The following is a 27,619-nucleotide window of genomic DNA, read 5'->3' on the forward strand; positions in this document are numbered from 1 at the left end:
TTCCATGGCCTTCAGCCTCCAAATTTCAACCCAATTGAACACATATAGGAGATTTTGGACCAATGTATTAGACAACGCTCTCCACCACCATTAACAAAACACCAACTGAGGGAATATCTTTTGGAAGAATGGTGTACAGTACGATTCCAGATACATGTAGAATCTATGCCATGGAGTTTGTTACAATGGCATTGGTGGCCCAATAGACACGTTCTTATTTGTCACCATTCTGTATTTCAGAAATGATCAATGGTGATGTGTGTGAACCTGGCAGGAGGATTGGTAATAGCACCTACTATGGATGATTCAATGTAACCACTGTTGTTAATGGCTCCATTCTGTGTGAACAAACCATTCTTCCACCAGTTGTTAATGTTCATGCTTACTACTCATCAGACCAGTCCTGTGACTGGTCACTGTGGCACAAAGGGGTTCTGCTGTCTCAAGACAGGTTAGCCTGTTAACCTGAAGCGTGAGGGTGATCTAATGGTGATTGTACAGGCGCCTTCTTTTGTAAACGCCATTCAACAGAGGTGTGCCATTTTTGGATACACTATATAGCAAAAAGTCTGTGGATGCCTAACCATGACTCTCATATGTGGCTCTTCCCAAACTTTTGCCACAAAGTTGGAGGCACATGTTTGTCTAGAACGTCTTTCTTTGCTGTAGCATTACAATTTCCCTTAGCTGGAACTAAGAGGCCCAAACCATGTTCCAGCATGACCATGTTCCTGTGTACAAAGTGAGGTCCATGAAGACATGGTTTGAGAAGGTTGGAGTGGAAGAACTCGAGTTTCCTGCACAGAGCCCTGACCTCAACCCCACTGAAGACCTTTGGGATGAACTGGAACACCGACCGCAAGGCATAAATCACCAAGCAACTTTACAAAATCTAGTGGAAAGACTTCCCAAAGGAGTGGAGGCTGTTATAGTATATTCATGTCATGCCTTTAGAATAGGAGGTTCAACAAGCACATCTGGGTGTCACGGCCATGTGTCCACATACTTTTGGCCACACAAGCTGCATTTCCGGAACAGTGAGTCCCAGGAACTTTTTTCAAGGGACCATTTGGTTCCTCCATACCTTTGTTGTCTGCGTTTCCTTCACGGTACTTTTAAACCGCGATGATTAGGCAAATTAGTCTGGTGACTCCTGTTACTGTGAGCCTTAACTTTCTTCTAGTCCTGTTTTAATTTCTTAAGCTTCTCTTTGCACTGATCTCCTGTGTAAACAAAGCCCAGCTCGTTTAACCGACCTCATATTTTTAAGTATACTTTTTCATTGCAGGTCACCGTTTCCAGTTCCCACTGAATTTTGTCCTTGGCCTAAATACTTAAGTCCTGAACCTCATCATAGGTCGTATTTTTTAAGAAACTCCATTGTGTTGATTCGAATCTAGACACACCACAACAGACAGTGGCTGAAATAAAATGCTACATGCACTCAACCAATCGGCATGTTCAGCACCCAAACCCCCCCGCAAAGTTCCTGAAAAGGGTACTTTCTGATCAGGAAATATTTCACCCGGAACTTAATTTAGACCCTGGTCCCTGTGATGGAAACATACCAAGTACCTCCACAAGTCCCTAGTTCCTGGAGAAAGTTCCTGCGGTGGAAACGCGGCTATAGTGTATTTGCGACAGAGGTGTGCATAAGGACAAGTATTTTCAAGAGAGTGGACAGTTTTCACTCACGTCTGTCCATCATCATCATCTGAAGGGTGCACGAATCAGCCTGTTATAAATCTACATGACGGTTTTGACATGCAGATGATGGTCCAAAACACAAGACGTAGAACAGAAGGTTACTTATGTAACCATGTCTATGTGCAGGAACACCGGCCAGAGGAAACCGGAGAACCCTGAGGAAACTCGGAGAGTAACCTGAGGTCAGAATCAAACCCAGTAACCTGGAGCTGTGAGGCGGTTATGTTACCTGCTGCACAGTATTTTTAGAATAAGGACAAAGAGAATTCCTTTCATTAAGAAATTAATTCAGTATTACAGAATATTTGTAAAAATACAAATTAAAAATAATATATTGTAACATAAAAACAGGGAAAGAGCCAGATGTAGAACACCACATGCTGACAATGATGAGAGAGGGAGAGAAAAATCTATGACATAATAGACATACAGTACGAGTGGATCTGGGGGGATAACACTTCACTTTTAGTCTTCCAGTACTGTACAAAGTGCCAAAGTGCACGCTACCTGCTGGCATGACCTGTAAAATTGCAGAGCCCTACGCCTGATAAAATGTGCAAATTGGGTCTGAGGTAAAAACATATTGTGAATTCAATAACGCATATAATTAGATGCCTATCGATCACTTCTGAACAGTTTTTCTATAAAAATTTAAATAAAAATGGCATAAAATTTCAAATGCCTTCACAAAACCATTCACTGCAAAAATCACACACACAAAAATTACAAATATGTAAAAAATGCCAAGTGCATAAAGTAGAATAATCTCCTCAAATACACAAGATAGGGTGATTTAAAAAAAAAAAACAAACAACAAAAACAAAAACAATACAAGCAAGGTGTGAACCGTTAGTAAACGCTCCCACCTTATTTTTAAGCACCCTTAATTTGGAGGGGGGAAAAAAAAATATCAGCCATAAATATGTAAATATTCAGAAATCTCTCACAGCTTCATACTTTTAGCATGCTAAACATTGGATATGTGGTCCATGATGGGATTAGGACACCCACCTAAGGATGCATATTTCAGAAAGTGTACCTCTTGTAGCTCTGCTGCAAAGCATAATCCCTTAATGCCGTTATAGTATACAATACTGTAAGTGTAACGTGTGTTTACACGTCTTAACATGATGTTCACTGCTGTGTGATCATAAGTGGTACAGAGCATAGCTCAGGCACAAAAATGTCCGACTTGCTACGCGTGGTGGTGTGCGAGTCACTCTGGAACCTGAGTAGTGTTCAGGTATTGGCTGGTGCTGCGGAGGGCGTGAGCCTGTGCTCTGCGTCTCGCCAGTCTGGAGTTGGAAGGGGGCGAGAGTCTCATGGAGCACATGATGGTGCTGTCATCGTCCTGCTCTTCATCCTGCTGCGACAGCTGCCTGTTAAAGGCTATAGCCTCCGCCGCAAACTGGGTCAGGTCCTTAGTGCTGCACTTCCTGGAAGCAAGACAGATGACAAGTTACAAGCTAGACAATAATGAAAGCAAGTCCAGACACTATCTGGACAAAACAGCAGACAGATTATATTTAGGAGCATATCTGGAACCACTGAGATTCTCACAATCCATGTGTAATTTGTCAGTCCATACAGGATTTCGTGGAGCTTTAAAAAATTTTTTTTATTATTGCGGCCAAAAACGCTCGATTGTGCTGCAGCTTTTTTTCCAAAATTCGCGATGCAGCTTGCTGAGATTTTTGTGGAAAATTATTTGAATTGGCAAAACCGCAATTTCACAAAATTGTCTTCCGCAGTGATGTTTGTTAGTTAATTAGACCTCTCTGTTGTACTCATGTTCTACGCACGTGAATCAAAGAGGGCGAATGTGTGCTGTGACAATGTCACACGGCGCATCGTGATGACATCACATGACGCGTCTTGGCCCGAATCTGCAGTAATTTGGAAAAATTGCAAGCTCCTCCAGATAGTACAGCGTTCGCTTGATTTTGCGTTAATTGCTACAAATTACAAAATTCCTGGATGGACTGCTTTGTCAAACTGCTCTTTTGCAAATAATATATTACCCCACCCTATAGGAAACCAGAGACCTACTTTATGACAAATTTTCCCATTAATCCATAACAAGCCTACAAACCAGAATGAACCTGAATACCTTTGTAAGACATGTGGAGTTGGAAGACCTCTTTCAGGAGCGTTCTGTAAAGAAGAATGCACAAACGTTTAAAACATGAACGCCATGGTAAGAAATACATTTCTCTAATATCCCCACGGGATCAACAAAGCGTCGTCTTGTCTTAAAAGTAAGATGGAGAAAAAGGAGGAGAAGCAGCCGTACCCCCTGGACCCAAGGGTGTTGTAAGACCTGAGCCGCACTCAGCCTCAGTGTGGCGTCTCGCACCAGCAGCCGGGAGATCAAGTCTTTGGCTCCATCTGAGATGTGAGACCAGTCCCGATCCCCAAACTCGTATTTCCCCTCTTGGATCCGCTCAAATAGGCTGTTCTGCACACAGGGACACGCGAGCACTTTCAGTCCCACAAGGACAAGCATAAAGGCAACATGACCGTCACAATCAATTTTACTGTGTGAACATTAATTTCTTCATACAGGAAGTGTGTTGAAGCGTCATTACAAACAAAGGCTTCTCCATTAAGTATTAAATACATTTCAGTTAGTGTGTTCAGTACTTTTTTCCCGTCTCATTCCTCTTTATTACACATAACTTTATTTATGAACTTTAATGTTGTGATTTTTTTTTTATATGTCTGAATTTCTTGAGTTAATACTGATCATAGCCTCATTGGAAATACATTTACTGAAAAAAAATGTTGATGCGTTCAATACTCATTTCCCCCACTGTACATACCCTAAAAGTTATTAGTTGTAATTTCCACGAGTCACAAACTGGCATCAGGTTTTCTGAATCTCTGGAATACTACTAGACATACAGTGCGCTGTGATGTCATACTCTATGCAGTGATCATACAGCATGTATTCAATACAAAGCAATCGGAGTGTGTTTCTCCGCTTGATTCTTGAAGATGGTAGATATTTACATTAATCTTGGGTCACCTAAGAAACGCATCATTGCGCTATCAAGTATCAAAGCTTAAACAAACTCCTGTAGCTCCGTAGCAGTGTAAAATTATACACTCCTTAATATTTAAAAGTATTTAAGTACTACAGGCTCTATTGATGTGAGCATGATGCAAAAACAAGGCCCGAGATTCCAGCTTTGTGCGTTATCAGTATATTCGAGCTCAATGCCGCAGGAGGTAACATGGGACAGAGCGGTGTGCTTGTAAAAAGGGCTCGAGTTGAAATACGTACATTATTAAGAGGTGTGGTTAAGCCTACGGTTGCGATATCCAATATAGTATGCTCTGTTCGCTACCTAGAACAGCTGAGTGTACGCAGTTCAACACAGTGTCGTCATCATAATGATTAGATTATCATCATACACCCACAGTGTGACGTTGGAAGGTTTCATGCTCGCACAATTTCCAACGATTTATCCACCTTTTACTTAAGATATCTTAAAATTAAGATGCATGGATTCTTATCGTTCCAATTAAATTGAGAGATTATTGTCTTGACGTTCCCTGAAGTCATATTTTAGGGAAGAAATAGGAAGCAACAACAACAAAGATGGCTCCGAACATTCATTTTAATTACTGCTATATTCTACCTTGTAGTGACCGCTTTAAAAGATGACCAGCCCTACCGATCTGACTGCAGATTATTCTTGCGCTTGATATATGGCATTTTTGTAGCAGAGCTGTGAGAAGCGAAGAGTAATACATTCACCCATAAACCTACAAATTCTGACAAATGCCGTTGCAAGGGTATGAGTTCAGACAAAGAAATCCTTATAGCCAGTTCATTTGGAGGAAGATCATTCTCCCAGTTTATCTTATATCCAGAGTATGAGGTCTATTGGATTATATGTAATTATAATTATACAGTGATACAGGCGAAAAACATTAGTTTCAAGAACAAAAGTCTACTTGGTCTTTCACCATTGTGGTAACGTTATTCTAGTACGATGGATTGCGGATTTTCTCAAGGTGGCTAGCCTCGTTGTCATGTTCATCCCTGCAGGTGCTTTCTTTTCCTTATTTGACTATAAAACAGCTGAAATGTCTTAATTTATGCACAAAATATAACTTAAAACTACACATGCATCTGTCTCATCAGGACACTGACCACATTTTTTGACCAAAAAGGAGTGCCAATGTGCAGAATTTAAAGGAGACCTATTATGACCCCCCCCCCCCCCCCATTTTTTAAACAAGATGCAATATAAGTCTCGGGTGTCCCCAGAACGTGTCTGAAGTTTCAGCTCAAAATACCCCATGGATCGTTTATTTATTATACCATGCTGTAAATGCCCCTGTTGGGTGGAAGCAAAAACGCTGTTTTCGTGTGCGTCTCTTTAAACGCAAATGAGCTGCTGTTGGGTCAGTTGGGGGAGCGGCTAAGAAGGGTCCGCTGTCTTTACACAGTACGAGAGCGGCCTCTAGAGGCGAAATAAAAACTATCACCAACAAGTTATGTTGTGTTATTTGAAGTGTTTTCATTCATTTTGAAATGTCACTATTTTTTATTTGTTATTTGGAGTGTTACTTTTTGGTTCATTGTGGATGTATATCTTATTTACTTTAATATTTGTTAATAGTTAATATATATATATATATATATTTCATATTTATTTAATGTGCAGTATTTTCATGGTGCAGTCAGTGCTGTTTATTTTTGCAATAAATTTCAGCAATATTTTACTTTGAGTGTGATGTTTTCATTCAGTATCAATTTTGAAAACTTTAATCGGTTATCGGCAGGTACCACCCAGCTTAGCTATCGGTAAAATCCACTATTGGTCCATCTCTACTTATTGGCATATGCATGTAGTTATATGATTAATGTTGTGTGTAGATACACTTACATACTGGCTCTTACCTGGCAGGCACGGCAGGTTTCACCTTGTTCCCAGCCACAGTTAGCTCCACAGTGGCCAGTAAAAGGTGGACTCCCACAAAGCAGGATGTACAGGATCACCCCTAGGCTCCAAAGATCACAGCGCTTATCGTAGAATGATGCTTCATCTGTAAATACTTCCACCACCTCTGGAGCCATGTACTCAGCTGAACCGCACTAAAGCGAACAAACACGGTCATGTTTGAAATGCAGAATTTAAATGACTTTCATCACTTTCGTGTTAAAGGACGTTTTTAAAATGTGTGTTTACCGGTGTAGTAAGCTCAGGTGTAGTTATGGGGGTACAGGCACTGTTCAACTTCACACCACTTCCCAAGTCAAAATCACAGATCTTCACAGGAGACACCTGCAAACACAAACACATGTACAGATATTACTGACACAATATGTCCTTGAGTACAATAGAAATACTGATGTTTTTAAACCGGTCATGATGAAAATATTAGCTTGGGGAGGCAGTCACCCCACCCAACCCCACCCCTGTACTTTCCCAAATATTGTTACTACCTGGAAGTGAAAATGATTTAACTGGAATTGTAAGTAAGGAATCTACAGAAAACAAAATTCTCAAAATATTGAATTGGGTGACAAATTTAAAAAGTGTAAAAGTTGAAAGAGGGTTCGTTATTATTGTTATTGCCGTCAAAAGCAAACAATCAGTGACTACGACGCGCTGGTATTAGTGCGATATGTTAAAAACATTTAAATACAAAGGTGCGAAAGCTCTTCCGGTGACTCATATGCAGGGTAAGATTAGTCTCTTAGCAAGAACCCCTCTATATTTTACACTGTAAATACAAATGTTAACAGTTTGGGGTTTTTTCTTTTTCTTTCTTGGTATCAATTACAACCCCAATTCCTAAAAAGTTGGGAAATGCAAAAAACAAACAAAAAGAGTCATTTGAAAATTCAGTTCACTCTGTGCTATATTGAAAACACATTTTTAACACATTATTTGATGTTTTACTTTGTGAATTTAATATATTTTTGAAAACATACACTCAATTCAAATCTGATGACTGCAACACACTACAATGGGATGGTCCCATTGGGACTTTCGACTGTTTACCCCTGTGTAACATCACCTTTTCTTTAATAACACTTATTAAGCGCACACTAAGTGAAGACACCAGTCGGTTAAGTTTAGCATGCGGAATTGTCCCCCATTCATCCATTATGCATTTCTTCAGCTGTGCAACTGTACAGGGCCTTCGTTGCCTTATTTTGCGCTTCATAATGCGCCACACATTCTCAATGGGAGACAGGTCAGGACTGCAGCAGGCCATGCTAACACCCGCACTCTCTGCTTACGCAACCATGCGCTTGTAATCCGGGCAGAACGTGGTTTGGCGTTGTCCTGCTCTGGATGGCAGCATATGTTGCTCCAAATTGTGCACGTATCTTTCTGCATTAATCATGTCCTCACAGATGTCCAAGTTACCCATACCATGACAGACGATGGCCTTTGGACCTGACGCTGATAACAGCTCGGATGGTTTTTTTCCTCTTTGGCCCGGAGAACACGACGGCTGTTTTATCCAAAAACTATTTGAAATGTCGACTCATCGGACCAAAAAACACGATTCCACTGTGCTACTGTCCATCTCAGATGAGACCGAGCCCAGAGAAGTGGGCGGAGCTCCTGGACAGTGTTGATGTACGGATTCTGCTCTGCACAGTAAAGCCTTAACTTGCATCTGTAGATGCAGCGGCGAATGGTGCTGACTAACAGGTTTACCAAAGTATTCCCGAGCCCATGTCAGGATATCCATTATAGATTCATGACGGTTTTTAAAGACAGTGACGTCTGAGGGATCGGAGATCACGCGCATTCAGAAGTGGTTTTCAGCCTTGCCCTTTACGCACAGAGATTTGACCGGATTCCTTGAATCTTTAATGATATTGTGCACTGTAGAAGGTGAAATGACTAAAATCCTACCGATTTGTCTTTGGGGAATGTCGTTCTCAAAGTGTTGGATTATTCCCTGATGCATCTGTTGGCAGATTGGCGAGTCTCAACCCATCCTTGCTCTTGAAGGACTAGGCCTTTTTTGGAGGCTCCTTATATACTACGATTAGACGACTGCCTCACCTCTTTCACATCACCTTCTTATTTCAACTCGTCACATCGCTATTGGTCCTAAATTGCCCCGTCCATACTTTTTTGGAACCTGTTGCATGCATCAATCGCAAAATAAACGTTTATCTTCAAAAAAAAAAAAAAAAAAAAACAAAACAAAAAAAAAAAAAACAGTTGATTAGATAAAAACATCAAATACCTCATCTTTATACGTTTTTTGTTTAAATACAAGTCAAAATACATTTACAAATCACTCCTCTTAGTTTTTATTAGTATTTTCCACACTGTCCCAACTTTTTCAGAATTGGGGTTGTACATCAAAACATCCATTACTAGTGTGAGGAACCAGTAGGAAAATTAAATACCGTGTCAACATATTCGCACAGGATATTTTCAGGTTTCAGATCCCGGTGAGCAATTCCTATAAGACAGAACAGAGTAAGATTCATAATATTAGAACTCTGAATTTTCATGTAGTTAAAAGGCGAATATATATATATATATATATATATATATATATATATATATATATATATATATATATATATATATATATATATATATCTTACCAATTATAAGCCTTTGCTCTACTTTTACATACCTAACACAACCCTAAACCTTTCATAATTATTTTTGACCAAATGAGCCCTGTGTTATTTGTAGGGGAAAGGAGCATTTATTGTATTTTTATTTATTTTTTGACTTTTTCAAACTTGTATCAATTAAATAGAACAACAATATATATGAACAAAAGTGTGCATCCTAAAAGTGATATTGAGTGAGTCACACCATTTCTGGGGCGAAATCTCAAAAATAGTGCATTAGATAGGTACTATATTATTGAAATAAGTATATTCTGTAATAATCCATTTGGGATTTAGCTAACTTTGTTATATCCCTGCTATCATGAGAAGCGTACAATGTAGATAAATATCAGCAACCAAAAAAAAGAAAAAGAAAAAAAAAATCATAATTGTGGATAAAAATAAATAAATTATTAAACATATTTAAAACACTAAAACATTTTGTTTGCTTATAAGAAAACTCGGTTCGATTTTCACTTTTCATGGTTTACACAATAAAGACACGTAGGCTGCGTCCGAAATGGCGTACTACCCTACTACACAGTGGGTGAGAAGAAGTACGCCAGAGGGGTAGTATGTCCGAATTCTCAGCAGGCGAGAAATACCCTTATGTCATACTGCTTCCGGCGAGATTTTGCAGTGCACGGCCGATGGACACTACGTGAGTCAAAAATCCCATAATGCAATGGGAAGACAGCGTGACGTCTCTTTTTACGTATTAACCCTTGGTTGAACAGGACTTGTTCAACAGTACCTGAATAAATTGTTAACTCGTTGAAGGTTTAAACAAGAAAATGGTTGTCACAGCATTTGAAACCTTTTTTGTGCTCTCCATCATGCCTTAGGCGGCCAAGCTAACGTTAACGAATTTACCATAGCCTGTTAACCCCGCCCACATTAAACTGCTAATTCAGCTAACTTTCCTGATGTGCATTTTGCCGTTAGTGGGGTTGCTTTAACCTGGCGGTCCCTTTAAGATTTGTGTGTTTATGATGACGTTAAAGGTCACATGACAATGCCAACCTGGCGGATGTAGTATGTCCGGGATTGTATTCATACTACACACATATACTGATTAGTACAGTGGGGGAAATAAGTATTGAACGCGTAAGTATATTTTTTTCAGAAAATATATTTCCAATGAGGCTAGTCACATGAAATTTTCACAAGACCTTGGTATTAACTCAAGAAATCACACAATCAAAAGGTGTCACACAAGAACCATCTCATGATGGGTAAAAGCAAAGAGCTCTCCCAAGACCTTCACAACCTTATCGTTGAGAAACATATCGATGGAATCAGATACAGGCATATTTCAAAACTTCTGAATCCTCAAGTAAGCACCATTAGGGTCATTATCCGCAAGTGGAAGCAACATCACTCCGTCATCAACCGGCCACGCGCAGGAGCTCCTCGCAAGATTTCTGACCAGGAAGTCAGAAGAACATTCAGAAGAGTAGCCCAAGAGCCAAGGACCACTCGGAAAGTGCGCCAGAAACACTTGGAGGCAGCAGGTGCCATCGTCACAGAGAAAACAATAGGCAACGCGCTCCACTCTATTGAGTGTTTGCACTCAATGTTTGGAGAAGGAAATGGCACTGCACATCACCCTAAAAACATTGCGTCATTCCTCTTTACTACACAACTTTATTTGTTGTGAATTCTTTATATTTCCGGATTTCTTGAGTTAATACCAAAGTCTGGTGAAAATTTCATGTGAATATCCTCATTGGTAATATATTTACTGAGAAAATTGTTGACGCGTCCAATACTTATTTGCCCCACTGTATGTACTGTTTCAATGGCCGTAGGTACTGTCACAGTACGTGATTTTGGACGCAGCCATAGTGTAGTGCACTGCTAATTTTAGCCGATTTTAGACCATCCGAATTTACAGGTTTAATGAATATTCCACTTATTTGAATACTACATTTTCTCAATTATTACAACCAAACTCAGTTTTAGAGGAATCTCACAGCCCCAGTGTACAGTATATGGTTTCAGTACAGGTTCGTTATTATTGAAGTCAGCCAAATGAGGAAACGCTACCTTTAGTGTGTAAGAAGTGCAGAGCTTGAGCAATATCCTTCACAACGCGACTGGCTTCCCTTTCATCAAAGTGCTTCCTCCTTTGGATGTGTGTTAGAATGGAGCCTAAAAAGGCAAGCAGGTACAGATGGAAAGGAGAAATATAAAACGAGTAATGATTACTGAATCAGTTCTTTCAGCAGGTTTTAAAATTGATCTGGTTGTAGTCTGGATTAGAGATCTGTACCTCCACAGAGCTTCTCAAACACCAAATAAAAGCAGCTGTCATCCTCAAAAAACTCAATGAGCTCGAGAATGTTCCTGTTGTGAAATACAAAGAGGCTTTACCAAGCGTGTCAGTTCCTTAACACAACCCTGAAATGTTTAGTAGATTAGCTATAACTGCGAGGAACATAGGATAATAGTTAAATGCTTACTTATTCCCTTGGCATTGATATAATGTCTCCACCTCTCTAAATACCCTGCTCCGACTGTGGCCGGCAATCTTCTCAATAATCTGAGTTCATACACAGTAACAGTATTTTATTATTATTATTATTATTATTATTACTATTATTATTATGTGTCTATGACATGGCACATCAGTTCATCTCAAGCATTAAACATGGATGTTTTTTTAATTATGTGTTATGTGACCTCTCACCTTTACAGCGTACTCCTTGCCATTTTGCAGGCTCACACATCCTTGAACTTTAGCGTAAGCCCCCTGCCCCAGCACCTCGTCAGTCAGCCTGTACAGATCTGCAATACAGGAATCATTCAGTTTAACCTCCCGATCTGATACAAAATATACAATACAACATTTTTAAAATAACAAGAGTAATTCTTCCATGCTATCTGGTCTAATAGATTCTCTGATGGTAGTAAATGAAGGTAACATGGTGGCAAATTCAAAACGGATGGTCTCGATTTCTCCTCTGGTTAAGAGGAATTACCTTTGAATGTTCCCATGGAGCTGTCTACTGCCCGAGTCCTGCGTTTCTTCTTCCTTCGCATGCCTGAGTCATTAATGTCCACTGGCTGACTGCTCTCCGTCACTACTAAAGCCCGAAGAATGCAGTTAAAACACAGATGTGCTGGCATTTCTTTGTCGTTCGCTGTTTATACAACTGAGCCTAATCTTGGAAATTGAAGTGAATTTGGATCCCTGTACCTGAAGGGTTCTGGGCAGCACAGCAGGAAGGAGCAGGAGGCGCCACATCACTAGCTGATGGTCCAGACACCAAAGAGTTACTGGTCACCTGAGAAACAGAAAATCACACATAAATCAGAGTGAAAAGCCTTGCAATAACGACAGTAATGTTCCAATTGAACTAGGAGCCAGCTATGGTCTGGTTTGTATTGCACAACACATCTTTTGGCAGTTATCATCAGGGTACTAACCTTCCCAGTAATTATAGTCAAAGACTTTTGTCATTTGCACAGATGACGCATGGAAAACTGGGCATTGAAACTCTTATGGCAGCTCCACTGACAAATACTGGACATATATTAAGATATAACATCTACTAAACAAAATCTACAAATATAAATGCATTACATTATACGCAGGCACAACCAGACACAAAAACCCTTGATTAACTTTTGCAAAGAGTTCTTTTTCATATTCGTTTAAACCCAGTATGCTCCATTTGGTTAATAGATTTCATGATGATGCAACGGCCGACTTTCACGTGTCACTAGTTTTCTTCTACTCAGTAGAATAAAAGGACTATGGTTACACAGCGTCATACTTTGGGGTTACGTTAGATTTCTAGGCAACCAAAGCATGAGACTGGGCAACCACACGGAAACCTTCACTTGCCTGGTGGGCAAGTTAATGACTTTGTGATTGTCCACCCCTGCGGTTGTTTACCACTGAATGTTGTGACAGTCCTGACCAATCTCTTATGTTCCAGATGAGAGTTTGGCATCGTTCTGACTTGGGGATAAATATAGAGAGAGGGTTGTGTAATTACAGAGTCTCCTTTATGTGCGTGTCCACAAAGGCAGCTTGCCAGGTAAGTGAAAAGAGGACACAGGGTGAATGACATTTACAGGAAACCCAAACTGCGACCTAGAATGACTGGAACGTATCTTACTACATCCAAAAATAATAATAATAATAATAATAATTATGGCCAACTGAAAACAGTCGTGACGCTTCAGCAATCAATAGGAGTATAAATAGCATCTATAAATAACTTTAAACCGGACCTCTTCTCAGAAATGGAACAAGTATATAACTGAAATCATGACCGTATCTAAATCATTAAATATAAGATCACTCTCGACATTATGAAACTTCTCACTGTCAGGGAGGCCCGAATAACCAAATAAAAAAAGACTAAATTATAGCGATCATACAGTACATATTCACCCATAAGGTGCATGAAGAAAGCATTCAGACTGACCCTTAATATTTTTCCCTTATTTTTTTTTTTTTACATTACAGCCTTACTCCAAAATGGATTCTATGAGATTTCTGAGAGAAATTTGGCTCAACATCCATAAAAAAAAAAAGTGCACAAAGTTTTGTAATTGCACTTAAATTACAAACTGGAATATTTCAAGGATAAATCACTGTAAATGGGATCAGACTGAGCTCAGCTCAAGTGTAATAGCAAGGGGTCCGAATACTAACGCAGATGTGGTATTTCAGTTTCCCAGCTGTCTGATCAACTTTTAATGCTTTCACATTATGGAGCAATGAGATTAATAAAATAACATTCATTTTGTCAATTTTAGAGGCACAGATTGAGCAAGTGAAGGGCTCTCGATAATTTCCAATTGCAGGATATGCTTTTTGAGTTGTACTGCGTTTTAAATATTTCTTAAAGAAGAACAGCATTTGACTTAGAGGACTCTGGTAAAGCAACATTGAGGCATTTAAATTTACAAAGAGCTGCATCATGGTTTGTTTGTTTTTTTTGTCACTGCAGTGCTGTCAAATCACCTGGCGCGTGCAGTGAAGCGTCTGCAGATCCGAGCGCTCGCTCTTCCTCACCATGTCTGCGAACTGGAAGGAAAAATAGTGGCTTCCTCACATCACTGTATTAATTAGAACAGGAAAATTCATGCACAGTTTCAATTAGCGTACAGTATTAGTTATATATGCAACTGTGGTTCTGTAAAAGACAGCACAAGCCTCAACAAATAGGTACTCGCAAGCATGGAGCACTGAACGATGCAGTGCATCGGAAAACCATAAACGCTAAATAATTAACCGGTTGTCGTTTTTAATCTGCTCGCCTATTTAATATAGCAGAAAGTACACGCATTCGCGGATTGATCTGCATCGGTCTATGTAAGAAACGTTTCATCATTCAGTCGCCTTAAGTCATTGAAATGATCGTCATACTTTAACAAATCTCTTGTCTAAGGTAGAAACTGTAGTGTGCATCCAGATGAGGTTTAAATGGTAAGCACCAGACGCTTAATGGGAAAATAAAGCTGCCCCGTATCTTTCAGTCAAGCGGCAGACACGAGAAAAGTTTTTACATACACTGTAGACACTGTCACAAAGCTGCTTTATAGAAATCCAGGTATATATTTAGAGTCATAATGAGCAAGTCAGAACTGATACTGGCAAGGAAAAACTCCCTGAGACAACAATAGGTAGAAACCTTAAGAGGAACTACACTCAAAAGGGAATCGATCCTCTTCCGGGTGACACCGGACAACGGGATTATAAATCACTAATCTTTACACAACAGCATACTATACAGTCAAATAGTAGCGAGTGTGTCGAAAGGATGGTCAGTACCAGCATCAGGGTTTTATGATTACAGCAGAATTTTTTTAGGTATATATGTTTAGGAAATTTCAGGGGCGTTCCTACTTGTCTAATATAGCGAAGTCAAACATACATTATATGGCGAAAATTATATTAATAACGAAAGTCCATATTAATGCCCATGGCTTTGAAATGGGATGTCCAACAAGCTCATATTGGTGTGGCGGTCGGGTGTCCTATTACTTTTGGCCATACTTTTTGGTACATCGACAGAGTTTGTTTCAAATGAACGAACTCAAAAGCCGTAACGGACCAATTGGACCCAAACGGCCAGTCACCACACGTCCACATGTCGATGAACAGCGTACTCCAATGTTAAAAGGAATCCCGACTATGACGACTTGTTGGCCTTAACATGCAGTAATTGCCCTCTCCTACTAAAATACGCTGTTAGAAACACATGAAATAGGTTAATTACTTTAAAAGTCCTTAATATTTAACACACATTTTAACGTACGGAGGATACCATTACGTGACATGCGCAACGCAGTGCCACAGTGCTGCTTTTGGCTGTAGTTTTCTAGTTCTTATGTGCTGTGATACAGGGGATATCTGAAAATATAATCGAACCCATAAGCATGTTGTTAGCGCCTTTTTCTGTGTATTCTCATAACGTAAAGCTCCTGTAAAATTAGCTTAAGACGCCTATCCAAGGCATACCCAATGTGAAATTAAAGCTGTTCTTGAATCATTTGGAGTACATGCATGGGTTTGGTCGCTTTTTAAATGTGGACTAAATATTTTTACATAATTGGATTGATTGAACCGTTGCCAGTGTAACAAGACTGTTTTTGTCAGGATGTTATGGATCAGTGGACTATTATGAGGCTTCGTAGGTGAGTTGCCTCAGTTTCGTAAATGTTTGTTTGTATGTCGGTGGTCTGACAGAGGCATTGATTGTAGCTGCTGTTGAGATTGTATCTCAAAACGGTATAGATCAATCGAATCACAAGAATCTTAGCTTTCCAAAGATACAAGTACCTTCATACACACAGCAGCTGTGTAGATAGCATAGATTTGCTCGTAAAATGACGATGGTGGCATTTTAACAGGATAACGTATACGACGGCGAGATGGCTGATAATCTCTAAAAACGATTGATATTAGAATACGTTTAATCATAAAACGATAGTCCCTATTCTTACCTTGAACAACAAACACTCTCGGGTTGGCATAGACGTGCAGTTGCTACACAGACACCATGGATTTTGCCCTGCTCTCGCCTCCTCACCTCTCTGCTCGTCTTCATTTAGATGTGCATTTTGTGCCATTTCTTCTATATTAGCCTCCTCGCTTATGTTACGCTCGGGGTTCAAATACAAAAGGCTGGAGGCATGTTTAAACCACTGTAAGTACGCTGGAGAGTCAAGATGGGTGCAACCATTTGACGTCACTACCCAGAACGTATTGCGACGTAAACAGCAATGGCGACCTACGAGTGCAAGGATTTTTATTTTATTTTTTAAAACCGACGTCTGGAGTGTTTTTGTATAGCGGACGTCAGCGTTAACCTAATAAACCATACAAGTCTTCATAGTCGGGATTCCTTTTAAAACATGGATATGCATGAAGCTTGGCCAGTCTGTAAATATAACAACAACTTATAATTCAACTAGAAATACTTTCTTTTTTTTCTTAAATAGCTTTGAATGTGTTTTCTTTGTCAGTCCACTGAATGATATTTCTAGCAAAGTTATGGAGGGGGTATTTAGGGGGTATATATTGTAGTAAAATGTCTGAAATGCTCTTCCCTCCATTTTCTGGCCTTGACCAGAATAAACCGGCTTCAGGGCCGCGGTGATTGGCAGTTAATAACGCGCTCGCGACCAGGAAGCATTACTTGCTTAAAGAGCATACTTGAACATTTCACCCAGCTGATTTACCTTGGCGAGGGAAACTCCTGCCACATCATTGGTGATTATACAACGTAAATGAATTAGGGCAGGGTTCACACAAGTGTTATCTTTCTGTCACGGGGGCTTGGAAGCTAAAATAAACCCGTGTTAGTAATGATACTGTAAACTCTTTCATTATAAACACACCCGAACCGCACGTGGATACCTGGTTATTTATTCTCCTAAAGAAACACATCAGCAGCACTGTTATATTCTAACACAGCATCTTCTAATACAACAGCCGCCTGTTACTTACAAAGGAGCTAACATTACAGTCTCACTTGGACATAAAAACAGGGCAATATAATGAACTACACCACCCCATACCTTTAAACTGTGAAGATTATCTGTCATTTCTCATTGCTAAATGAAAAATAAACAGTTCATGTAAAGCTGAATGTCTGCTTATGTAACACAGGCTGCTGCAGATAGTTATTAGCAAATACTGTTACAAAATACACGCAACAAATGGAAAACTATCGAGCAGTTAAAAAGGATGTACATTTAACATACTGAGTATAATAAAGAGGATAAAATCTATTAAACAGAGCATCATTCAAACCTGGAAACTGCGCCCAAATATGTCTATCTACGCCTCGCTGTGTCTCTCCGGTATGCGCGCGAGAGGAGGGAAGACAAGGAGGAAAGACAACACTGCCAGGCCACGCCCACCACACGGTTTTTTAGCCTGCCTCCCATTGGTCTATTGCGGTAGGAGCGTGATGACGCAAACGGGCGGAAGTTTCACCCAGTGACTCAGTTCTTTTATTTACTGGTTGATTTATTGATCGATTTATTTTGAAATGAACCACTTTAAGTCATGGACCCGAAAAGGGAAGTAGGTGCAAATGACCTCAGACTGTGAAGTGGACTCAGTTCTGTTTGTGGACATGTTACCAGTTTATGAGCTCTTGAGGAGGTGTTTTTCATATTTCAAACCCTGTATAACACTGAGAAAGAAAAAAAAGTCATCCAAAATGGCTGTTTTACATGATGCCATCATTTGGCTGTGGATGAAATAGAGAGTGGAAAACAAACAAACAAACAAAACAATACAAGTATACGCTACATACACTACAAAAGTTTAGGCACACATTCTTAATTTTTATTATTTTGCCATAACACAAATGGAACTATGGGAATTATGTTGTGATAAAAAAAAAAATCAGGTTGATATTCTCTTCCTGAGGCACCCAACCGGGCACTAATGGCTATGCAAACATCAGGTATCACCGCTTTTGGCGGATCATAAAGGCAATAGATCCTTCTCTCTGACAGACTTGGATAATTTTTTTTTCTTTTTTTCTTTTATATAATACTCATCTCGTCCCTATCATGTAACAATCGTAGCAATGGATTGACCCATTTATTACTGACAGGCAAAGGTAACTCAGATCCCTCTCAGTTAACCCCATTCGACGAAGACCGGCCCCTGAGGGCTCATACAAAAGGCCTCTGTTTGAAAAGATCAACGGGAGTTGTATTATCTCCTTCTCTGTCTCTCTCCATCTTTTTATGGCTTCGATGTTACTTAAAGACCCATATTTCTCAACCTTAAGGTTCCATGTCTCCATCATACGGTGTCAAGCCACCACCGAATACCATCCAATACCGTCAACTTTAGCGTTCCTCCATCACCAGGTCAGGTTTGATGTATGAGTGTGCAGTTGCAATCACAGGTTCATCTTCAAAGTAGACACCCTTTTCACCTAGAATTTCCAGAAATGTATTCTTGGCATTTTCTCAACAGATTTCTTGAGGAATTTCCCTGAGATGCTTTTTAAACAGTATTAAAGGTTTTTAAGATCATGAGAAACAAGTGCCCACAAACTTTTGAGCGGCAGTGTATATTAAAACAGTAATAGACAGTAACTATTTTCCAGTCATGTGATATTTATTATCACTGCTGCCTAATTATGTAAACTATTATGGCTCATTAGCATAATTACTACTGCCACAATGCTACTGCTGCCACAACGCCCCATACACGGCATACAACCCCACTGGCAGCCATTAGAGTATTTTATCTCTTGTTTTACCTGTGAGGTAGGGCTGGGCATTATATCGATATAATATCGATAGTGTGATAAATGATTATGCGATACACTTTTCTGAGATATTGTTGGTATGGTCATGTTGATTACGTTTTTAATCATTGCAAATTAAATGGTACTGAATGGATTCTGTTGATTTGACTTTATTATTTTTTTTTAAACGTAATCTTCTTGGTCTTTGTAGGTATTAAAGAAAAGTATTGTCAAACTCAGTTTAATGTTAAGGTCCTTATATTACCCAATATAAAATAGTTATTTTATACTGAACATATAATAATAATAATAATAATAATAATAATAATAATAATAATAATAATAATAATAATAAAACTATTTACTTATCAGAAAGCACAAATAAGAATGACTCATGCAAGATGTTTCTGAAATACTTTATACACAGGAAATATACACAACTTTTGGACACCAGGGGGCCATAAATTTCAGTTCATCACCTGTCTTCCTTTACATGTCTGTTTGTATTTGTTTGACACTTGCATGCTCTCTTTATATTTACAGTGAACTGTAAACGTCTAATAGCCAGAAAATAAATTATGATATAAATGAGTGATAGGACTTCATGTGCATGCTGCTGTATTATTAAAGATGCAATAACTTTGAGACTAATAACAGAAAGATTAAGCAAACAGTTTGCTTGGTTGTTCAGGTGTTTGTTTGTGTTTTTGTTTTTTTTAAAATAAATTCTTAGGATAATGATTTAATTTATATGTAAAATGATGTATAAATAAAATAATACAAGAGCAGTACACATTCACATAAAATCTATGATACAAGCAAGAGAAATGGCACAGTTTTATATATATATATATATATAGTTAAATACCACATTGGCAGTGGTATTTGCATTAGACTCAACAAGAATGTCATGTTTCAAGCTGCCCGGGCGTTTAACATGCCCCAGCACAGTTTCAGAAGCACAAAGGATAAGCCAGTATACTCCTCAGGGGCAAACATGATAACACTGAGTATTTCCGAGTCAGATTTCAAATGTTAGATATGTAAACATGCTGCATAAAAACTTCATTTAGCTTTCACATATAGAGTGTATAAAAGTTTTCAGACACTGGCTGACATTTTGTAGTTTTAAACAGTGTATAAAAGTGAGAGAAAATGGCAACTATTTTATGATCCTATATATTTTAAGGTTCTTTTGCAGTCTGATGTGTAAAAAAAAAAAAAAAAAATAGGATATTGGCTCATATAGCATATTTTAACCATTAAAAAAACCCCACATTTTTTTGGAATATCAAGTCGGCTACAGCTCTACTTAGGCTCATTTAGTAGGATAATATCCTAATACAACAAGGCGAACCTTAGGTCAAATATATTAAAAATGAAGATTTAAGAATACGAGATGCTTGGACCATTGGTGTTTGAACATCGGCAGTCTGCCTTTAGGTGTTACTTCACTGTCCACCTGCTTCAGTTACAGATTCGCTCTGTCATGGCTCTCTGTTGGAAAAGAAAACACATGAATTTTCTTTGTATGGAATTTTGATGTATTTAGTCTAATATCCAACCGATGTCAAACATCTCCACCCACCAGACAGCGGTCTCCTCCGCTGCCTGTACTGTAAAAGATCTGTAATTGCTTAAAATGTGTTAAAACATATCCTTCTCACCAGTGGCTCTAGTTCGGAGTGTTCAATGAGACTAAACTCAGAGATGAAGTAGTAATAGTGTTTGTAGCAGGTGTTGACATGAGCCTCAGCTCCCATGTTGCAGACACTGTCAAAGTGGTGGATGTAAACGTGCACAAACACACGGAAGAGCCGACTTAGAATCTTTTTACAGACCTGCTGGAAGTTCTTCGGAAAAGGAACCCCTGAAAAGGAGAAAAAATCTTTCAAACCTGGAGTAAGGTCATATTCTTGATTAAATGTCAATAAGGGTTGGCCCGAGGGTATGCAGTATACAACCCTAATTCCAAATAAAGTTGGGACAGTACGGAAAATGCTAATAAAACCAAAGACGAGTGATTTGTAAATGTACTTTGACTTGTATTTAAACACAAAATGTATAAAAACAAGGTATTTTTTGGAGTGTATTGCAGTCATCAGATTTGAAATGAGTGTTTATTTATATATTTATAAACATAACTGCATACATACTTGTGATTCCACTCCACTGAAACACTACCCAGTTGGCCTACATGAACTAACACACCAGGATCTGTCATTTTTAAGTCATATATGTTATAGAAATAAGTAATATTTATAAACGGTCATAATCCATGCATCCATCCATCCATTTTTTGTACCGCTTATACTACAGAGGGTCGGAGGAAGCCTGTAGCCTATCCCAGGGGACAAGGTACAAGGCAGGGGACACCCTGAACAGGGTGGCGATACATCAAGGGGCACTATCACTCACAGTGAGTATGTGGAAACCCCCAAAGAAGGAAATCCCCGAAGCACAGGCACACAGGACAGAGGACAGGGCAGGAATTAAACCCCCAAGCCTGAAGATGCGAGGCAAACGTGCTAACCACTAAGACACCATATCCCCCAAATGGTCATAATCTTCACTGTTAAATTAAAAACATTTGTAGCCAGTAGTAGCATGTCACCATATAGTATTGGTGGGGCAAGACAACATTAATTAAACGACAGTCTCAAACAAAATTAAGTCGAGACTCTCAATTTTGAGAAATTCAACCTTATAACCTCATAATAAGCAGTTGATTTCAAGAACATAGTCTAGCAGCTTGTTTTGAGCAGTGTTACATGTACATTTTTTCAACTGTGTTTGTTACAGCCGGAGTGTTTCCCATCTGCGAGGCCCACACGTAAGCGCTAATATCATTAACCGAGGTTGCTAGGTTTCAGCTAAATTTCCAACCTAACTACATCCCAAAATCCACAGAAAATACCTAAAACTAGCCCAAAAAAATTCATGAATTGGTAAAGGCAGACCGTTTTCTTCTTTTTCTCAGCATTTGCATGGGAAAAAGGTCAGCATTGTGCACCCGTATTTCTGATATTATAATCAAACTATTACAATCAAACGATTAAAATTTGCAATACGTCTTACAATAGAAACTGTCTGTACTTATGCTGTACATTTGTTCGCAGACATTTGAAACATTTTGAAAGATTTGCAGATTTAATTCCAGTTATTTGCTGTGAAACAAAATCTTAGCAGCTGAAGAGTATTTTTCAACTATTCCAATTTGGTGTAAAAACCATGACCCTGCCAACCCTGTCATTACCTGTCATGTCCAGTTCTCCACCTCCAATGAATATTTTCATAGAGCGAGCATTGGGGCATTGTGATTCCTACACTAATGTGCCTCTATTAGCGATTGTTGCAGTTGATCATTTGACCATTATAAATAATAATATTGTGCTTCCCCACAATTGTGCAGCATCTAGAAACTCAAATCAATCAGTGGGACATTGGCTTGTATCTGTCAAACAGCAACATTTTTAAAACCACTGATCAGTCCAAAAAGGCAGCTAGTATTTCAACCGAATATTAAATGTATGGAGCTGTGAATGAGGACTTTATGAAGATTAACATTTGTTGCAAGTTTGATTATAAAGAGGAGGCGCCAATGTTTGTACGTCCCTTCTTTCTTACTGAGAGGGAATTGACTACTATAAATTACCTACTATAATAAAAACAGATTCTCAAGTGCACATAACTACAGTTAATGTGCACCTATTATGGTTTTTCAGATCTTACCTTTCATGTAGTGTGTTATAGAGCTGTTGGTGAATGTAAAAAGTCTGCAAAGTTTCAAAAATCAAAGTGTGCGACAAACAGAGTTATCGAGTCCTAAAAGAAGGAACCGATTCTGAACAGCTGAAACGACTCGTTAATGATTCCAGACTTACTTCCTGTGCTAATCTATGTAGGTTTGTAACAAAAAGCCCCGCTTCTGGTCTTCATTGGCTGCTCATTGACAGCGGTAGACCAATCACAACAGACTAAGACACCTGGCCAATCAAAGCAGAGTATGCTCTCTGAAAAGAGGAGTTTAGAACGAATCATTTAACGAGTCGTTTGTGACACTGGGGGAAAGTTTAAATTATGAGCATGTTAAAGTGTTTTTTGATCTTGGAGGCATATAAATCTATTGTATGAGCCCTTTAAAACAAAATTAGGCACGTTTCAAAACCGTAATAGGTGCGCTTTAAGCACAATGCTGAATTTCCATTGTTGTATACAATGCATGCAAAAGACATGGACAGCCTTTAAGATGAATGAGATTACTGAGGATGTTACCATTTTAAAACCATGAAGATGGCTGTGAACTGCACCTGATATGCAACTGTTTTGCTACGATGGCTTTAGGACTGCAGTTGCAATCCATGAACAGTTCTGCACTCGAGTCACCTGCTTATGAATTTCCTGATTACACATTTGCACTTGTTGACCATGTAGTACACAGTTATAGAAGGGCTTTATTTATAATTGCGCTATCCGGTGTCACCCAGAGGAGGATGGGTTCCCTTTTGTGTCTGGTTTCTCATATCATCTCAGGGAGTTTTACCTTCCCACCGTCGCCTCTGGCGTGCTCATTAGGAATAAATTTATACATTTCAAATTAATATCTGTATGTATATACTTCTGTAAAGTTGGACAATGTCCCTTGTTAAAAGCACAAATGCAATTGTATTGAATTGAATAGAATAATTGCGGACACACCTATGCGTGTAGGGAAGATATTCTCATTGTTGATGAGCGATTCAATCCAGTCCATCAGCAGGTTCATATACTGGAGGGCTGGGAGTTTGGTGGGCTTCTTGTAATGGTCTCCATCCTGCCATCTGTACTCATAGCGAGGGCCTCCAGACATGACAGGGCAGCTTCTCTCTGTGCAGAATTCGCTAACTGTTCCATAGATCAGGTTGATGCGGTTAAAGAAATCTACCACATGCACAGCAATCCAATCATTAATGTTCTCTCCATCAGGCAGCTGAACCACCTTCCTGAGGTCCAAGCCTGACTTCAGTGATGCCTGGGCTCTCTTATACAGCTCGAACCTCTGCGTGCCAGGCTCGAAGCGCTTCCGAGGCCTGAACGTCTTGTCTTTGCTGAACACTTGACCAAGGCAGAGAGCCATGCTTCTACAGCTTGTGCAAATAGAAGAATCTCCAGCAGAAACGTCAGGATAGATGAAGTCTCCTGTTTCATCAACTGGTGATGCTTGTAAAAAGAATAAAAATATTAATAAAAATGAGCATTCTGTCATTTTGGATATTTTCTTAGCATTTTCAAGCGTTTACAATTAAGTGATATTTGACAGAATAAACGTTTAAGGATTTCAGATTTCTGGTAGAAAGATGCTATTGCAAGCGACTTGAAAAAAGAGATTTTGTAACGTGGGTTGTGCCGTGGCCTTCTTCACTACAGAATTCAGAGCGCTGGTATGTCTAAGTAACATTGACACAAATGGTGTACTAGCATAGTATGTACTATGGTACTATGCCCAAGTATTCTTGATTCTGGCGATAGAATTATCTGCTTCCAGATTAAGCATGATGAGAATAAAATTTGTCTTGTTCACATTGGTGTGTCTATCACAGTTACTAATAACCACATGAAAAAGCACATCCTCACGGTTGCCCTATAATCTCACAATGCTCTGCTCTGTTGGATAGCCCACGAACTCTGTTGTGTAGCTAGCTAAAATACAGTGTAGAGGTCAAAACGATCCCTTTTGGTCACTTCCAAAGTTTGTATGATCTAATCTGCATATTTTGTTTTCATGTCAAATCATTAGGCTTAGCACATACCGATAAAACACAGAACAATAAATATACACCCTACTGGTCACTAACGGGCTATAGGTGCACTAGTTTTAACAAATTCACAGGGGAGTAATCACACAAGGTACCCCATCAAGCAAACGTTAAATTAGAGAACATTTTCCTTCTAATCCATTTTCCTTCTAATATCATATTGATTCTCCGACCCAGATTTGGTTCGGTCACTCTTACATGCTTTGTAACATTCTCTCTCACGTGATTGGCTGCCTGAATTTGCCTGCCACTTTGAAATCAGACTTCTTTTATGACTAAAGTTAGGTGCATGATGGCGTTTATCGTATCTGATCTGGTATATGAAGCATGCATTCGTTTCCCGACAAACCTGAAACAGCGCTGACTGAATGACGGTTACAGGATTGTCTGGGTATCTCGCGCCAGCCCAGAAACATTTTATAGAGCTTTTTTTTTTCCCCTTTTCTTTTCTTTTCTTGTCCACTGACTCAATGATTCCAAATTCAAAACGCAATCATTATATACAGTTAAAAGTAAATGAACAAATGTAGCTGAGATAGAACAATGTTGTGCATGAATAACAAGTTTGGCCTACGTAAGAAAGCTGACTATTTTATCACACTTGTTCGAAATTCTCTCAAATGAAGACAATAAGACATGAGCTACCTCCAAGTGGGGAATAATTACACCCAGGTCGAATGAAAAGTCTCTGAGTGAATCTACTAGTGCTATCTAGTGCTGTGTGAATCTACTATAATCTAATAGAGGTTATAACAGTCAAATTGAAATCATTTTTTTTTGGAAAGGCTGATGTTAAACAGAACACAACATATGCTAAGCATTCCCACACATGATGCTGTTGGTCATATGATGCCATATTGTTTTTATATTAATTGCTGTGGCTGAACACAAGTAAATATATATATTTTAAGTCTACCTGCTGCTGACACATTTCAGTTATATTTACTGGTGTGAAAATCATTTTGATGTTTTAGATTAACGTGTGACATCGTGCGACCATCATTTTTTTTTCATCACTTCCTTTTTTTCAATGCGGTCTGACTGTATATGATAACGAACCAGCCTTGTGGCTCGCTCAGGCTTCTGGCTTTCTGTAGTCTCTATACACAGCTGTATCAACTGAGCGCATTCAATTGAGACCTGGAATTAACCTTCCCATTTGGCACAATGGTGAGCATGCCACTGACTTTCACAGGGAGATTTATGCTGTAGCCATACATATGTGGAGAACCAAAATGACTGGAATTAAATGTTTGGCTCTCGTTCTGCTTCCAGAAGCACAGTATTTTACTGCAAGCTAAAGAATCAATCTAAACATATTTCCATAATCACAGCTTAAAAATCTCATTCTTGAAACAAATTTACTCGAAAGTCATAAACAGCCCTCTATAAAGAGACCTTTATCATTTGGTTATACTTGATTATATGGTGAAATGTTATAAAAAAAAAAAAATGCACAACAGTCCATTTGGCTGAAGAATTGCTGTGGAAAATAACTTTTTCGCTACACCATTGACAAGGCTAGAGTGTAATCTGAACCATATAACCGTTGCAGATTTTTTTTTTTTTTTTATCTTACTGTATATCTTACTCACATTCTGATATACCAATACACACCGAATTCAGTCATAAACTTAAATAGATGAACATGTGATGTCTATGTAAAAACACTACTATATTTATGAAAAATCCTTTACGTGCACATCTGTATTTTATACCGTGTGGGTCTGTGGGGGAGTGAACCATATTCTACACATTCTCAGGAACTCATATGTCTGTACATATTCCAGCAAGGCTTATAGAGTCTAATGGACTACAGGGTTATAAATACAAGAGAACAAACTGCAAAAACAACTCATAAAGTGCAAAAAAGCAAAGAATTTGGTTAGTTTCATTGAGATAACGTGTAGGTATGAAAAGAGAAGGGGAAAAGAAGGATCTTCCCTACAGTACCTGGCTCAAGTCCCGTCCTGAATGCTTGGAATGCTGTGGGGAACTATGGGAAAGCTCAGGAGAAAATCTCTGCCTCCAGTTCGCAGCCAGAGGACACGGATTGCACCGCTGTCTAAAGAGTTTGGTCTCAGTAACTCATCAGAAAACCTGAGCAGTCTGAAAACAAATAAGACTCGATAAGCAGAGAGAAAAGTTGTTTGGCTTTTCTTCCTGTGAATGATGTCATATCCTGATTTTGTCAGACAGCCCCTACTGCCTGACTCTGTGTGTATGTGTGTGTGTGTGTGTGTGTGTGTGTGTGTGTGTGTGTGTATGTGTGTGTGTGCGCGCGTGTGCATATGCACTTACAGTAGAAGCAGCTTGGAGCTATAAAGGAGGATCTTCTTGGCTGTGGGAGGAGCAGCAACTTCTGTAACTTTATTCCCTCCTCATTTGTCCTCAGCTCTGCCCACAACCACTACTCATTGAAAACTGCCCACTTGGGCTCAGTGAGGCATGTCATGTGAAAATCACACACACACACACACACACACACACCCTGACATCTGACTGTGTTAAGAGGATATCTAACTTAGAGCAAGTCTACAACTATACATTAAATGTATGAGTCAGTTCTGTTTCTATTCTTTTACTGAATATGTCATTATATGCTTTAGAAAAATAACAGATTATTTTTTGAACAACAGTAAATGTTGAATGTGGTAGTAGAAAAACTAGAAATGTTGCATAAATTTTATTGCAGGTTGGACCTTGTGGTTGAGCCCATACTGCGAGGGAAATAAGTATTGAATACGTCAACA

The 27,619-nt window shown here is 39.1% G+C and overlaps 2 protein-coding genes across 4 annotated transcripts; both read right to left on the reverse strand.

Moving 5' to 3' along the window:
- Window positions 1-1,977: 1,977 nt before the first annotated feature.
- mknk1 (MAPK interacting serine/threonine kinase 1) lies at window positions 1,978-17,705 on the reverse strand. Of its 3 annotated transcripts, none has more exons than XM_017477714.3 (14): window positions 17,607-17,705; window positions 14,310-14,372; window positions 12,528-12,615; window positions 12,310-12,411; window positions 12,018-12,115; window positions 11,791-11,870; window positions 11,601-11,674; window positions 11,375-11,479; window positions 9,107-9,162; window positions 6,912-7,007; window positions 6,623-6,817; window positions 4,001-4,165; window positions 3,818-3,861; window positions 1,978-3,143 (listed from the first exon to the last, which is right to left on the reverse strand). In XM_017477714.3, exons 2-14 carry the CDS (start codon window positions 14,361-14,363, stop codon window positions 2,924-2,926), a joined length of 1,377 nt encoding a protein of 458 aa, XP_017333203.1. In that variant the 5' UTR covers window positions 14,364-14,372; window positions 17,607-17,705; the 3' UTR covers window positions 1,978-2,923. The 3 variants fall into 3 exon arrangements, with proteins under 3 accessions (XP_017333203.1, XP_017333201.1, XP_017333202.1); XM_017477712.3 differs by having other exon boundaries at window positions 12,310-12,414; XM_017477713.2 differs by having other exon boundaries at window positions 12,310-12,414; window positions 14,310-14,404; window positions 17,607-17,652.
- Window positions 17,706-19,471: 1,766 nt separating this feature from the next.
- Window positions 19,472-27,139, reverse strand: mob3c (MOB kinase activator 3C). Its single transcript, XM_017477781.3, has 4 exons — window positions 26,820-27,139; window positions 23,770-24,270; window positions 20,739-20,941; window positions 19,472-20,568 (listed from the first exon to the last, which is right to left on the reverse strand). The coding sequence occupies exons 2-4, from the start codon at window positions 24,185-24,187 to the stop codon at window positions 20,539-20,541; spliced, it is 651 nt and encodes a 216-aa protein (XP_017333270.1). The 5' UTR covers window positions 24,188-24,270; window positions 26,820-27,139; the 3' UTR covers window positions 19,472-20,538.
- Between the last annotated feature and the right edge of the window lie 480 nt (window positions 27,140-27,619).

The sequence above is a fragment of the Ictalurus punctatus genome, chromosome 10, assembly GCF_001660625.3.
Source record: "Ictalurus punctatus breed USDA103 chromosome 10, Coco_2.0, whole genome shotgun sequence".
Classification (NCBI taxonomy): Eukaryota; Metazoa; Chordata; class Actinopteri; order Siluriformes; family Ictaluridae; genus Ictalurus; species Ictalurus punctatus.

Excerpts from the sequence above, each read along its gene's own strand:
- mknk1 (XM_017477712.3), bottom strand. The coding sequence starts at position 14,363 with ATGGTGAGGAAGAGCGAGCGCTCGGATCTGCAGACGCTTCACTGCACG. Across the intron at positions 4,166-6,622 it reads AAACCTGCCGTGCCTGCCAG|AACAGCCTATTTGAGCGGAT; the intron begins GTAAGAGCCAGT and ends CCCTGTGTGCAG. Across the intron at positions 3,144-3,817 it reads ACTCCACATGTCTTACAAAG|GAAGTGCAGCACTAAGGACC; the intron begins GTATTCAGGTTC and ends TCTTGCTTCCAG.
- mob3c (XM_017477781.3), bottom strand. The coding sequence starts at position 24,187 with ATGGCTCTCTGCCTTGGTCAAGTGTTCAGCAAAGACAAGACGTTCAGG. Across the intron at positions 20,942-23,769 it reads TATCTTCCCTACACGCATAG|GGGTTCCTTTTCCGAAGAAC; the intron begins GTGTGTCCGCAA and ends TCTCCTTTTCAG. Across the intron at positions 20,569-20,738 it reads ACTCCGAACTAGAGCCACTG|AGAGCCATGACAGAGCGAAT; the intron begins GTGAGAAGGATA and ends CTTTTCCAACAG.